The following is a 16,389-nucleotide window of genomic DNA, read 5'->3' as shown; positions in this document are numbered from 1 at the left end:
TTTGTGTTCCCGTAAAAGTATTCATATTCAGAGTCGTCTCCAACCAGAAGTGCTAAATGTACTACAAGACCTGCAATCTGCTGAAGGCCAGGTAAGATGCATTCAGGTTACAAGAGGTCAACGAATTTACAGGAGTCCAAGTATGATCTCCTCAAAGCCATCTCACGGGCAAAGTGGTAAAACTTGAATAAACAAAAGATGCTCGACAGTTGTGGCAGGGCTTGAATGCTATCACCTCTTATGAAGTTAAGTCAAGCAACATAGGCAACAGAAGGGTTTCGATTGTAGATAAGCTCAATGTCTTCTATGCTTGCTTTGACTGTCAAAGCACAGAGGAAGCATCACCAACTCCCACATCCTCCAATAATCCTATGATTTCAGTCTCTGCAGCTGACGTGCAGGCCACCTTCAGGAGGGTTAACCCATGAAAAGCATCCTGCCCAGATGGGGCATTGGCCAAGTACTGTACATGCACTGACATCAACAGTGATGAAATGTTTTGAGAAGTTGATGATGAAACATATCAACCTCTGCATGAGGAGTGACTTAAATCTACTCTAATTTGCCTACTGGAGCAATAGGTCCACACCAGATGCCATCTCATTGGCTCTTCGCTCAACCATAGAACATTGGGATAGCCATGATGCATACATCAGGATGCCCTTTATTGACTACAGTTCAGCTTTGAAAACTATCAACTCCTCAAAACTTATCAAGAATCTCTAAGACCTTGGCCTCAGTACTTTACTGTGCAATTGGATCTTTGATTTCCTCACCTGCAGACCTCAGTCATTTTAGATTGGCAACAACATCTGCTTCACAATTTCCAATAGCACAGGTACACCAGAAGGTTTAGTGCTCCTGCTTTATTCACTTTACACTTTTGACTGTGTGGCTAATCTCAGCTCCAATGTCATTTTCAATTTGCCAATGACACCACTGATGTAGGCTAAATCAAAGGAATCAGCATAGAGGAGGAAGACTGAAAATCTGGCTGAGTGATGCCATAATAACAGCCTCTTACTCAATGTCAGCAAGACCAGGCAGTTTATTGACTTCTAGAAGAGGAAACCAGATGTCCATGAGCCAGTGCTCATCAGAAGATCAGAGGCAGAGAAGGTCAACAACTTTAAATTCCTTGGTGTTGTTATTTTGGAGGACCTTTCTTGAGCTTTGTACATAAGTGTAATTACGAAGAAAGCAATGCAGTGCCTCTACTTAGGCATTTGCAAAGATTCAGCATGACATCTAAAACTTTGACAAACTTCTATAGATGTGTGGTGGAGAGTATATTGTCTGGCATCCACCATCAGAGTATACTGACTAGCATTCATCATCAGAGTCGTCACAACCTGGGACATGTTCTCATCTTGCTGTTGCCATCAGAAAGCAGAAACAGAAGCTTCAAGAAGCACCTTAACAGGTTCAGGAACCATTATTCCCCCCTCAACCATCTAGCTCTTGAACCAAAGGGGAAAACTTCACTTGCCCCATGTTCACATGTTCCCTCAACCTATGGACTCACATTCCTCAACCTATAGGCTCTTCATCTTATTTTCTGGATATGTATTGATTATTTATTATTATTATTTCTTTCTTTTTGTATTTACACTGTTGTTGTCTTTTGTACACTGATTGAATGCCCAAGTTGGTGCATTCTTTGATTGATTCTGTTATGGTTATTAGTCTATGCATTTATTAAGCATGCCCACAAGAAAATGAATCTCACAGTTGTATGTGGTGACAGATATGTGCTTAGATAATAAATTTACTTTAAACATTGGACTTTGAACTTCTATTGTGTGTCTCCAAGTATCCTGAGACCTCATCCTTAACAATCAACAACAAATCAAATCTCATACATTGCACAACACCCAGTCCAGAATAACCATTCCCCTAGTGGGCTCAACCACAAGCTTCTCTACAAAGCCACCTTGTGGGCATTCTACAAATTCTCTCTCTTGGGATCCAGCACCAACCAGATTTTTCCAATCTGCCTGCATATTTAAATCCCCATAACTACCACAATGATGCTCTTTTTACATGCATTCTATCTCCCATTTTAATTTGTAGCCCAAACCCTAGCTACTGTTTGGAGACCTATAGATAATTCCCATCAGAATCTTTTTACCCTTGCAGTTTCTTAACTTTATCCGCAAGAATTCTACATCTTCTGATCCTATTTTTAAGGATTTGATTTTTTTTTACCAACAGACCCGCACCACCTCCTCTTCCTACCTGCCTGTCCTTTCAATACAACGTGTATCCTTGGATGTTAAATTCCCAACAATGATCTTTCAGCCACGACTCAATGATGCCCACGTCATACCTACCAATCACTAAATACACTACAAGAACATTTACCTTATTCCATATACTGTGTGAATTCTTCAGTCCTGTATTCATGACTCTTTTCAATTTTGTCCCCATGTGCGTGTGGTATCCACCTGCTTCAAGCAGTCTACAGTCATACACACTTCTTGCACTACCACGTTCAAGAGCAGTTACTACCCCTCGACCATTATGCTTTTGAACAAAAGAGGATAACTACACTCTTTCTACTTCTGATGTTCCCAGAACCAATGCTTTCACTTTATCCTGTTATTTCATGCTCAATATTGATTGCTCTTAATTTATATCTAGATGAGCACAGTTTGTTTTCCATTGATCCTGCTTACAGTTACTGTTCTATAGATTTGCTAAGTATGCCAGCAGAAAAAGAATCTCAGGGTTGTATATGGTGACGTGTGTACTCTGATAATAAATTTTACTTTAACCTTGTTACACTGCAACTCATCTTATTAACTTCGATTTTGCCTTATCATCTTCCTGTCCTTCTTGACAGTCTCACTACGCACTGCTGCTAGTTGTATACCAACCGCCCCATCTTCAGCCCTATCACTCTGATTCCCATCTCCCGGCAAAAGTAGTTTAGACCCTCCCCAACAGCTCTAGCAAACTTGCCCATAAGCGTATTGATCCCCCTCGACTTCAGGTTTAACCAATCCATATTGTGCAGAACATACCTTTCTTAGAAGAGATCCCAATGATCCAGAACTTTATAGCCCTGCCTCCTGCACCAGCTCCTCAGCTATGCATTCATCTACCAAATCAGGAGAGGAGAAGATAGCAGCGTGACGCAGAGCTCTGCGGCCACTCCGGTGATGAATATCTGTTATCTGTCAAGTAGGGTGCCGTGCACAATCCTGATTTGATGGAGACAGACGTGAGAGCACGGAGGGACATGTGGTGAAACTTCTGAAATGCCTGCTTCACTGCCACTGCTTCTGAAGCCCCCAAGTCCTCAGCTTTGCTTGTTGCTTGGCGGCCAGGGTGGGGTCGAAGTGCTCGGCAGAGATGGTGCTCGGTGCTGGAGGGCTGGTCAGAGGCTCGATGTTTTCGGACGGACTCAGAGTTGGCTGTGGTCGGGTGCTTCCAGGGTGCTGCATCGGCAAGTTTGCGGCGCTGGAGGTTCATGGCAGGGAGAGTTTCTCCCTTCTATCGTCTGCGTGAGATGATGGGCTATCGGGACTTTGAGTCTTTTTTTTACCGTGCCCATGGTCTGCTCTTTATCAAATTACAGTATTGCTTTGTACTGTTGTAACTATATGTTATAATTATGTGGTTTTTGTCAGTTTTAGTCTCGGTCTGTCCTGTGTTTCTGTGATATCGTACTGGAGGAACATTGTATCATTTCTTAATGCATGCATTTCTAAACGACAATATACGAGGACTGAGTGTCCTCATAATCTAATATAATCTTCCCATTTTTACCCTCACTGGCGTGTAGCACAGGCAGCAATCCATAGATTACTACCCTGGAGGTCATGCTTTCCAGCTTTCTACCTAACTCCCTAAATTCTCTCTTCAAGTAGAGTTTCCTACATGATAGCAATGAGTACATTTCAAATGCATTTAATCAACCATAAAATCTTTTGGTCTGTCCTGAGGTTGTAAAAGACACTGATGTAATTGTTTGCCTGTTTCTCTATTCCTGTTGATTGTCAAGGATTTCAGTCTTTTCGTTTTGGATCTGCATTTAATTCACAATAATGCCCATACAGTGGGCTGTTCAATGGAGTGAGAAGATCAATAATGAATGCTAACATCTGTTAGCAATTTTAAATGTTCATTTAAATCCCTGCGGTAGGGTACAGAAAAGTGGGGCAGCTGGTAAACATTGGAAATTTTCTGTAGTAAAGAAGCTATAAGAAAGGCAGACGATATTACGGCCAGTGCACCAGTCAAAATGAAAGAAGCTAGACAAACCATGTGATGTTGTGTCCTCTTTGTAGAAAAGGGAGGCAATAAGTCTAGACAGATAATGGAAACTGCAGGAAAGGATTGACAGATCATCAGGTCCCTGAAAAAAAGGGCAGAGTATTAAACAAAGCACTGAGCTTCTATTAGGGCCTGTCTGTTCCTGCCCCGGAATGTTTTTTTCACCCGAAACACTTACCAATACCTAAGTCAGTAACACAGTAAAGCATGAAAAACACTGCAAAAGCAACAAAGGAAAGATTGCCCACAAAGACTGAATTCTTTTTACAATTAAAGTGAGCATTATCAATTGCAGTAATAGTGTGACAAAACTGGGCAGCAAATGTGAAGCAGAGTAGAAATTCCTTTCAATGGAAAGACTCATATGAGTACATCAAGCTACATGTGAAAGAAGAAGCAAATAATGTATTGAGTAATAGCTGCATCGGGGGACCCAACACTCACATTCCACCTTTTACTGAATATGATCAACTTCTCAAACACCTTTTATCAATTTGTGGATGATCTCGATGAAGAGGCATACAAACGAGACATAGATCGGCTGGTTGAGTGTTGTCAAAACAATTTTGCACTCAACATCATCAAGACCAAGGAGTTGACTGTGGGCTTCAGGAAGGGATGTTGGGAGAACCTGCACTAGCCCTGACTGCATGGCCAGTGGTGGAAAGGGTGGGCAGTTTCATGTTCTTGGTGTTGACATTTTCGAGGATCTCTCCTGGGCCCAACATATTGATGTAATCACATAGAGGGCATGTAGAGGTTCTGCAAGAAGGATCAAATTTCCCTCAAAGCAAGAGAAAAGGATTCATGGTTTTGTGAGAGGTATTTTAATGCAGGTTAATATTTACCAAATTACCAACTTCATTAACAAATGTATTATAAATTGAGAAGTTGTTCATAACTTCCAGGAACTTGTCTTTGCAGAAAGAGAAGGGATTAAATACAAGCATCCCTGTGAACCAGAATTTAGTAAGAATTATGTGAAAAATGATCATTAAAAAGAGTGAGTGGAAATATGTCTAAAAGTTAGTAGATGCAATTTCCTTATGAGGGTGGAATATAGGACCTTTAAGTGGATTTAGATAAGGCTGTAGATTTCCAGTGCATTCATTCTGCTGTTAAGCTCAAATATGAGATCATTGAACTTTTCATATGTTGATTCCACATTCCATTTTTTAAAGGATTTTGGTACAGGGACTCTTCAGTACTATATACCTGAACAGACTTGAGGTTGGTTAGGAATATTTCCTCAGTGTTCAAGTCTATTATCAAGAGGATCTGGGGTTCATATCTCACACACAATTTGCCCAAAGGAAGAAGAAGATTATGTGTCTTACTGATACTATCGCTCAGGTAAATCGTGAAGTGACAAGAGGACTGGTGAGCATGGGGATTGATTGGTTAGGGTGGAATTAATGTGGGCTACAAGAGATGGAAGTGACTATGAGCTTAGTGGAGTTGAGTATCACTGCTGCACCAAGGTCCACTGGAAGGGTTTTAGTGAAAATAACAACACATTTATTAATATGGAGTCCACTAAGTTCAAACAGGTGGTCCAAGCACACTCAGCATTTGAAGAGATGCCTGTACTCAGCTCCATCTTGAATGCCTAAAAATGGGCACACAAATTTAGCAGTTTCTTACACAGAACTTCTACCAAAGAATTTATTTGAAAATTTCCCCAAAGTATGCTTATATGTAGCATTCAAAGGAGCAAAGGATACACCCATAGCTAGCATTCAACATGTCTTCCACTCAGTCAATTATGTGTCCAGTTAGTACTGAGTTGGCTGAGTACCCATATAGTATTAGTATGCAGTGCACTGATGATAGATAACATCAATGGCTTTTTTATTGTAGTGAGTGGAAACTCTCAATTAAATGATGCTTTATTTAACAGTACAGACTAAGTTGAATGCATTGACTTTGGCAGCTGTGTGGAAGCTATTAAGTCTGTTGTGTCTTCTGAATTGGAGCAAGTCTCACTGAATGCAGGGATGAGGATGGCCAACCTGTATTTATGTTTTGATGGAAGGAAGATATTGTAGTTTAGTTTCAACTCCTTGTTCCGAAACTGATACTTTCCAACTATTAGGTTCAAACTCAGGACATTGCAGTAAGAAGCAATGTTCAAATCCAAAATTTTCAAATGATACAATTTTTTTCAATTTAGTGGTAAAAAAGCAAGCTTACACCTTACACATAAAGGAAAAACTGTTAAGTATAATTGCACAGGGTAATAGAGCATATTGACACACAGTGGCCACTTTTCTTAGGTACCTCCTGTACCTAATAAAGTGACCACTAATTATATGTTCATAGTCTTCTGCTGCTGTAGCCCATCCACTTCAATGTTCACCACGTTGTGAATTCAGAGATGCTCTTCTGCACACCACTGTTGTAAAACATGGTTAGTTGAGTTATTGTTGCCTTCCTGTCAGTTTGAACCAGTCTGACCATTCTCCTCTCACCTCTCTCATTAACAGGACATTTTTGACCATAGAATTGCCACTCACTCTAGAGACTGTTGTGGCTGAAAATCTTAAGAGATCAGCAATTTCTGATATACACAGACCACCCCGTCTGGCACCAATAATCTTTCCACAGTCAAAGTCGCTGAGATCACATTTGGTCTGAACAACAATGGACCCTCTGAGCCATGTCTGCATGCTTTTATTCAATGAGTCATAACTGGCTGATTAGATATTTGCATTAATGAGGTCTACAGGAGAACTTAATAAAATGGCTACAGAGTATTGTTTTGGAAAAGTGTCTGTCTAGGATATCCAAGCATCCTTGTTCAATATTTTTTGATTTAAAGCACTTGGATGGTGCTTTGCACTTAGCTACAACAATGGAAAAATCTGTCCTTTCTCAGGTACAGAATGTATACCCAGAAGTTCATTCTATAATGCAGGGAGTGAGAGTGTGATGTTGAGGGTGAGGCTGCACCAGATGTGTAAGGAACAAAGATCAAAAATGACTCAAGCCTCAGCTGTTTTCATCGGCTTCTTAGGTTGCTGTTACAATGACTTTGGCATCAGGCTGCCCGATCTCCCACTATTGTGCATGAAGTGTGCAGTCCAAGGCGCAAGAGGAGAAAAGAGATCAAAGAGAGAAGTAGAAGTATCAAAAAGAAAAAGACCAAGATAAATGTTTTGTTTTGTTCTTTATTGGAGTGTGAATTTGGAATAATTCACAGCTCAAGGCTTTTTGTTCTGATTGGCTGATTGCCTTCAAGTTCACTGATCTGAGCAGTCATTTGCAAGAGGCGTTTTTGCAAAGGCAAGGAATCCAGCAGCAGAAGATATTACAAATAAAGGACATGTTAACATTTTGGCTTTTAAGGTAAAGGGCATATATTCCCAGAGGAATCTGGGGCTCTCCTGTTTGGATTCCAGCTGACACTGCATTACAGACCAGCAGCTGCAGCCACAGCTTAAAAGTCTTTAGAAAGCATAATGTGGATTGAGCTACAATTGTAATTAACTCAAGAAAGGAAGGTAATGGAATTGCACAAATCATTATGTGGACTGTGGTCTTTGTTAAGATATCTCATAAATTCACTAATAAAATGTTGTTAGTATTGAAGGGTAAAAGAAGTATCATGTTTACCAGCTACAGCATGACACTGACTCAGGGCTGCTGTCCATGGTGCTACAAACTAGGGAGGAAATTAGCTTCTACAGAAAATGATGCTGGGAAATAAACTCTTCACAATAACCAATCTGGACAGCAGGAGAAGACTAGCCTGTTTTGATAAAATAAAAATATTCCCCAACCCCTATCACATTCTATTCCATTTTTCAACAACTTATTAATCTACATGACGCTTAAGTTCCTGTCACTCCATATGTGGCAGAAAGAAAAATAAAGGGAACTGATGGGAGATATTCAGCATCAAATGCCTTTTGGCTGCTCCTTTCACAGTGACATCACGTGATAAAATTCACCTTTGCTGTCACGTGAGAACGATGTGAATCAGTGAAAGATTCACTTGGGCTATTTTCCTAGCTGTAGAGGAGAAGACAAGGAGTGCTACACTGTGGAATTGTTTTAATTCTGTGTAACCGAATGCACTAATCAAAGAGGAGTGTTGTGGGGAGGAGAGAGCACAAGATGCTGCCTTGACAGCAGTCTCTAATGAGGTTTGAGACCCCTGGGAGCTGAAATTGAAAGCAAAGTAAACTGGTTTTGCTGCCTTCTCCGGCACCACAGGCACTGTCTCCCTACCCCTCACTGATGGGTCTAGCCAAGCACTGTCCAGAGTGCTGGCATGTTGACTGCATGGTCAGTAAATACCTACAGACTGCACACAGATCTAAACAGGGCTGCTATTTTTACCGGAAGGTAGGCTCCGTTGGCGACTGTTGATTTACCATTCAGGATCCTTGATTAATCCGCATTTAGTTTCAGGGACTAAAACAGCTGAGGATTGTAAGCCTGCCAGTACTTATTAAGGAGTTGTGTTTACGGCCGGGGGGGGGTGGGCGGGGGGTGGAGGGGGAGGGGAGGAAGGAGGTGGTGGCTGGTGGTTGTGGGTAAGGATGGGGGAGGAGAAACGATGCCACAAGACAGAATGCACAGAACCTGCTGGATCTGAACGGGAGAATGAGGAGATTGAGGAAACGTCTGTCTGCTCCAGGGGGAAGCCATTAGAAGATGCTGCCCTGTATTTGTTATTCTCATCTCTTTTTGCCTGGCTGAAACACCGTGTGCAAATGAGGCTTGTTTGTGAACTAGAGGTGATTGCATTAGGGCAGTGTCGCTTCCTTCGATGCTTTAAAGTGGGTGAAAAAGATCTGGCTGTCTCTTCACTAGACTGATAAACAGGGTATGATTTACAGGCAGCCTCCCCCTTTGGTTTCTGTTATGGATGTGGATAAGAGGATGGCAACACCTGTTCTTAATCTGAGCTAAATCCTGCAACAAAGAACCCAAGGACAATTTATTTTTGCTCGATAAGCAATCTAGAAGGGAAAAAATCCACTTGACAATTTCCTTCTTTTTTTCTTTCCTCCGTGCACTACGGGAGTCTGGAAGACCTAAAGCTTTCATACAATGTGTTGCATGGAAAGATTGATTTGAAAAGTGTTTCTGAGCAGTCACCACATTTATGATACTGGGGAAGAGAATCCTTCAAACTGTGCAGTAGTCGACAGGAAAGGAGAAAGGCTTTCTCTAAAAGTTAATTAGTCATTGCAAATGTAGCAGATACAGGTCTTTTAGCTGTTTTCCTATCTCAGCATATGTGGGTACGTTTGCTGCTTTTTTTCTCTCTTCATTGTGTGTATGTGTATGTGTCCGTGTCTATGTCTGAGTCTGTGAGAGACAGAGTGGGAGAGGCAGAGGGGAAAAGAGAGACTGTGTGTGTAATCTGCTCGTGGGTTTATCAGATTTCTATTAACTGTTTCATGGCTGTAAAGGCATTTCAGTACTGATGCAAAATAGATCAAGGTCATTAATACTCAGCTGATTTCATGAATTCCATGTGTATTGTTTCGTCTCAATAGATTTACTTTTAACTGTGTCATTTGATTTACTTCATTGTTGGAAGTGTAATTTTTCAAGTGCCACACCTGGAAGGGCGTGTGCTATAAAATCAAAACTGGTCCTTCAATGCTCAGAAGGTTAAGTGGTATAAATTCTCCTTGCTAGCTAGTGACAAGCTTCATAATGACGTAAACTTAAAAAAAAAAAGAAATTAAAGTATTTTTTTAATTAAACATTTCACTACATTCTGCCTGCAAAGGTCACTCTTTACTAATAAGCCAATATTTTATTAATAATTCATTTTGGCCAGCAAAGTGAAAACAATGTATTCCTGTATAGTTTATCAATCATTAATGCTGAGATCATGATTGAGTCATCCAATTTTCACCAGACACTACAACTTTGCACTGGAATTATTTCTTACACATTCAGCCAAATGTTCAGCCCATTAGTAAAGTGGGATTGCAGTATTACTAGTATTGTACATCCTAAATGCTGCAGAATCCATTTTGTTTTCAGTGTTCAGTTTATTTCACAGCCATTACTGTAAGTCACATGAAACATAACTGATTTTGAGATTACTTTTAATGTATTCTTGCTCGGCTCTGGAATTCTATAAGAGAGCAATTGGGGTCAATAGTTCCCTCAAATACCCTCCAGAAACTTCATAGTCACATATCTGCAATCCCCATGGTAAGCATACAGGAGTTCTTGCCACTTTCAGATGTCTTCTTTATTACTTTGTACCCTCTTGTCCACCAAGAGCAAGAAACACAGATCCATAGAGATAGCCCACACAGTATACCAGGCGAACTCAGCAGGTCAGGCAGCATCTATGGAAATGAATAAACAGTGACGTTTTAGGCCGAGACTCTTCATCAGGAGGCACAGCAATATTGCATGACTTCTAAATTGTTTCTGTATCAATTTGTTGCATCCAGCTGAGGCAATGTGTATAGTAATCAGACTGGCTCCCATCAAATCTTCAATGGGTTTTTCGGATTAAAACAAAAACTGAGTGGACTCCAGGATCCGTTTAACTAAGATTCTGATATTCCAATAATGGTTTTTAGAAGTTGCAAACAAGAAGCCAAATATTTTGCTGTGATCTTCCTAGTGACAAAATAGTTTCAATTCTTGGGGAATGCATTCATTGAAATTCTTTATGCCAATCGACCATTTACGCATAATCCTATTTAGTGGGCCTGTACTTTTATAGTGGACAGTAAAAGTAATCCCTTTAGGCAAATGGCTAAATATTTGGAACTACTAAGAATACCACTGATGAATTGTTTGAACACACTTGCTGTTTCTACATCACAGGACGAGCTACTCCCCTTATCATCTGCTTTCTGAAGGAAGATGACTTCTAAGCAGGAAGATGCTGCCTTAGCCAATTTTCTTCAGTTCATTGAAGATAAGGGACTGAGAGCTTATGATGCTTTGGTGATTCAGAATGCTTCAGACATTGCTCGTGAAAATGATCGCATGCGGAATGAAACAAATTTGGCTTACCTCAAGGAAAAAAGTGAGAGAAGGAGAAGGCAAGAGGAAGCAATAAAGAGGTAATTATTAAATACATTTTGCATGTGTGTCTAAAAAGATAGTATTTATTTCCAATGATATTTATAAAATGCTAGTAATTGATGCTCATTTTAGGGTGTTGCATTATCAGGACAAGAACATAATGCCACTTGACACAAAACAGAATGTTCTGACGCTGAGGAGTGTTGTATAATGTCCTTTTGAGGCCACAAGGCCTATTTGTCATAAATAGTCATATTATGAGGTCAAATGGAGGTTGATTTCTCTTTGATTGATTTGCATGTAATTGGCTGTCATTTGCCAGTGTTTTCGTTAATCAATGGCTCTTTCCAAGGTCAGAAAAACTGACAGAAAGTGACTAGCAATTAACTCATTTTAAGATTGTTTTCCATAAGTGTGACATTCCAAATATGACAGTCACAGCTGTATGCCAGATGCAAGATTTATTTATAATGTCTCATATTTACATATAACGTGAAAGTGGCTGCACGGAACTGGTGCAAAACATACATCAGGGTAGGAAAGTTTTCTTTGTAATATGAAGGTAATTTCATTTTCACAGAAGCACTTTATTGGAAAAAATACATCTGAAATGGAAGTCTCTGCATGTTGATTGTATCACAATAATGGCTGAGCCTTATCCTGATGCTGCAATAAACAGTGATCCAACATACATGCTCTAATGGTCAAGGTGAACTTAAAAGACCCCATACCACCATCCAGTGAAAAGCACTTAAGAAGCCCCCAGCATTGTGTTACACAAAACAGAACATTCTCTCTGTTGCAAAAGCACAAGCAATTGAAACCATCAAAAGCTGATGAAATGCTCATTCATTTCACCTGCTGTACATCAAACCATATTGCACTTTGACTAACTGCCAAATTTGCCTTCAAAACTCTGCAGCTACACTTCAAGAGTATTTTACAGCAAATGAAGAGGTTTTGGAAGTTTCCAAGGGACATGGGTTCCTTAATGATCAATACACAATAAGTTCAGACATTCTGGAGTGTGGCAGCTGTTGGTGATATCTGTTAGCTTGATTTTCTCCTTCATTCTTCAGATCAGTGATGTTTTGCTCCTTCATGTGCCAGGCGACAGGCTGATGATTGGACCTTGGCGAGTGAAAGGAACACCGGTCTGTCATTATGATATGTTAGACTGAAGGACGGGGACAATAAAAGCAAGAAAAATCAGGCAGCACTGTCAAATGCACATTAGAGTGGAGAATGGGGGTAGGGATTTGAACCCTACTGAGCAGCTAAAATCGAGTGGCTCCATTTCATACTCCATTGTGACCATTTTAATATTAGAGACTTTGGTAGCCAGATGCTGTGGTCCGCAAATGCCCAAATGGTCTTGAAGGCAATTGAACTGGAACTCCGTGAGGATGCCACCACTGCTCCTTTAGGGCCTACAGTACGATCTTTCACTTTCTGCTGCTTCCCAGGGAAGTGAGGAAACCTCCTTGCTACAATTTCCCTGCAAGCCTGATTTTCCTCACCTGTACTGTGGCTTCTAACTCCAAGTGGGATGTGGACATAACAGCATGTTAGTGAGGCCCGAGGCTTCAGATTCCACATGCCCAAAATATAGAATTAGTAGTGCGATCACTCAGGTCAAGTATAATGTTCTCCTAAGGGGTTATTCCTGTAATGAAGAACACCTGTGTATGATATTGTTTAATGTGGGGAGGCTGGTGCACCGATAGCCACCACATGGTCCTTGACAGATCGGGATCACGGTCCTGTAGCACAGAATACAAGATGAGTGGAGATCTTTCACTGGCATTGTGATGTGGCATCATCTTCTGTCACCTCCACCATTGAGGTCTTGATTGGATCGCTCTTTGTCTGGAACTTTCAGCTTGCTATGAGTGACCCCAAGGAACTAAGCTCCAGACAGCATCACTCTCGGGATCTCGGCAACTCACCGGCCTCCCCATCACAACATGGTGATGATCCTTAGAGAAGCTCAAAATCTTAATGCCTACACGCCCCCACTCAGAGTCCGCTTTACCTTTTAAAATTATTTAGCTGACAGGTGCCTGTTTGATAAGTTCCGATTCCTCCCACTCTTTCCATATAAATAGGATAACTAATAAAAGCCAAAGTGATATACTGTTAACATTACTGAATAAATAGGACACCTGATGGGAAGTGACATGAAAGGCTGATAATTCGCACTGCAAAGTCATATAAATAGAATTGTTCATGTCTAGCATTTTGACACATTGATATTTGTTACACTGTCGTCAGAATAGAGGGCTATTTTCTGCTTGTCAATGAATTACGAACGGACCAATTCACAATTTAAGAGTGAGCAGATTCACTGTGATCGAGAATGGGAGAATGTCAATTTGGAGGTGGGTGTTGAATTGTCTATAAGTACTGATGGAGAAGAACTGGTTTTGAAAAAAACTAGCTAAACTGTCAAATGTTAATGACACTCAGCCTGGTCTGTTTCAAAAGACAGAGTGTTGGCAATAGGGATTTTGAGAGCAGTTTTATTAATACCCTCTGAACTGTAAATAGTGCTGGACAATGTGGATGGTAACTGTGGCTGGTCTAACATGGATTACAGGCAGTCTTTTAGGCTGCAAATATTGCCTGAAGTATTTCATTGTTTGCTGCCAAAGTTGCTTAGCCATCTCCAATGTGGCTGTGATGTGCAAACTAAGATCTATTTGCAAAAGTTTCTTTGATCTCTGATTTGGAAGGGATCCCAGATTAGGTAGATCATTATGTCAATCAGTGTACTCTGCCCATTTAATACTTTGCACCAACAAGTTGAACCTCAATAATACAGTTAACTTCATGTGTCCAACACACACGCATCTATAAAGTACTTAGGAGTAGAAGGGTACTCTCGCATCCTCAATAGGAAGCATGGTGACACTTACGGGCAGCCCGCAGGACAATCCATGCTGGTTTGATTGAACACAAGTGACACATTTCACTGTAAGTTTCGATGAGTTTTGATGTACACTCAGTGGCCACTTTATTAGGTACACCTGTACAACTGCTCACTAATGCAAATATCTAATCAGCCTATCGTGTGGCAGCAACACAACACATAACAGCATGCAGGCATGGTCAAGAGATTCAGTTATTTTTCAGAGCAAACTCCATACTGGAGGAGACATATGACCTAAGTAACTCTGACCGTGGAATGATTGTTGGCATCAGATGGGGTGATCCGAGTATCTCACAAACTGCTGACCTCCTGGGATTTTGACATGCAGCAGTCTCTGGAGTTTACAGAGACTTGTGCAAAAAACAAAAAAAAACATCCAGAGAGTGCCAGTACTGTTGTCAAAAATGCCTTGTTAATGAGAGAGCTCAGAGGAGAATGGCCAGACTGGTTTAAGCTGACAAAAAGGTGACAGTAACTCAAGAAAGCACATGCTACAGCAGTGGTGTGCATAAGAGCATCTCTGAACAAACAACATTTCAATCCCTGAAGTGGATGGCCTATAGCAGCAGAAGACCAGAGATAAAAATTCAGTGGCCACTTTAATTAGGTACTGGAGTGTTCATGTGACAAATAAAGCTAACCTTTATCTTTATTTTTATCTGTATTCAACGGGATCATCAGTTACCAGGATAATTATTCTGCAGTGTAGTGTGCTGCTTGGAGTAAAACTATGTTTGATGCTTCTAGATCACCAAGTCTCAATGTACTTGAGGGGTGTAGCCTGAAGCGCAAGCAGTTGCTGCTTGCTCCAGGGCTACTGGAATACCTAGTATCCCCCAGATCTGGTTACTGCTGTGTCATTGCCGGTATGTTGCAGCTGAAGATGTAATTGAATGTGTCTGAATACTGACTTTAGCCATTAGACTCTGCAGAAAATGCAGGCAGGTTTTACACTGAGATTCACATTCTGGGATTTCTCCTCCCATTCCTTCCCTATCCTTGATGCCTTTCTCCTTCCCACTTCCTCTGTTCAGGTCTTTAGTGCGTCACAGGAAAAACATGAGGTTTACTCTCTCCTTAAGGGAGCCATGTTTAATTGGTCAAGCCACATATGTCTTTACACTTCCACAAGCTTCAGTAACCAACACGTACTTCCAATTTCAAAGATTAGAAGACTATTGAATGATTCCTTAGGACAAGAAAGTATACTCAACCTCAATTTATCTTGCCTGGCATCCTATCGTCTGCCTACAGGGCACTTTCTCTGTATCTGTAGCACTTTATTCTGCATTCTGATATTGATTTCCCCTGTGTGACCTCAATATACTGAGATGATGAAATGATTGGGTGGTGGGGTGGAGATACTGCTCAACCAAAGGAGGTGTAAGGTGCTCCTTCCCTCCACTAACCTGCAGGTAATCCATGACCAGGTGTAGAACTTGCTTATCTCCCCCGATCAGCATCGCGTGAAGCCATGGGACCAGGTGGAGAATGGCTGTATTAGCAGCTGCTGCCTGTTACAAGTCTGGGTTATGGGACCACTGATGCCAGGAAGATAGTTAGTGAAGAGTATTGATAATGGGTGGGGTCACGTGTCCTGTAAAGACTCTGCCCAAATGAAGGCAATGGGAAACCACTTCTGTAGTAAAATTTACCAAGAACAATCATGGTCATGGAAGGACCATGATCACCCATGTCATACAACATGGCACATAATGAACAAACAATGGGCCTTTTCTGGGCGACTTCTGGTGTTCTCCAGGAGTCAGTATTGGGACCGCTACTCACATGGTTTGTCAATGATTTAGATAGTGGAATTAATGGATTTGTGGCAAAGTTTGCAAATGACACAAAGATAGGTGGAGGCGTAGGTAGTGCTGAGGAAGCAATATGATTGCTGAAGGACTTGGGAAAATTGGAAGGATGAGCAAAGAAGTGGTGGTTGGGATATAGTGTTGGGAAATGTATGATAATGCATTTTGGTAAAAGGAACTATAGTGTGGGCTATTATCTAAATGGGGAGAGGGTTCAAACATCAGAGGTACAGAGGGACTTAGGAGTCCTCGTGCAAGACTCCCAGAATGTTCATTCACAGGTTGAGTCTGTGGTAAAGGCGGCAAATGCAATGTTGGCATTTATTTCAAGGGGAATAGAAT

At 41.0% G+C, this 16,389-nt stretch overlaps 1 protein-coding gene across 1 annotated transcript in view; it reads left to right on the top strand.

Moving 5' to 3' along the window:
• The first annotated feature begins 11,136 nt into the window (after positions 1-11,136).
• nyap2a (neuronal tyrosine-phosphorylated phosphoinositide-3-kinase adaptor 2a) overlaps positions 11,137-16,389 on the top strand; it is a 221,739-nt gene continuing 216,486 nt past the window's right edge. Inside the window, exon 1 of the mRNA XM_072254522.1 lies at positions 11,137-11,339. Within this exon, the coding sequence (XP_072110623.1) occupies positions 11,137-11,339 (203 nt within the window). The remainder of the gene's footprint in view (positions 11,340-16,389) is intronic.

This window comes from Mobula birostris, chromosome 4 (genome assembly GCF_030028105.1).
Source record: "Mobula birostris isolate sMobBir1 chromosome 4, sMobBir1.hap1, whole genome shotgun sequence".
In the NCBI taxonomy this organism is placed as follows: domain Eukaryota; kingdom Metazoa; phylum Chordata; class Chondrichthyes; order Myliobatiformes; family Myliobatidae; genus Mobula; species Mobula birostris.
The sequence above is the reverse complement of the archived record's forward strand: the minus strand, read 5'-3'. Positions and strand labels throughout refer to the sequence as shown.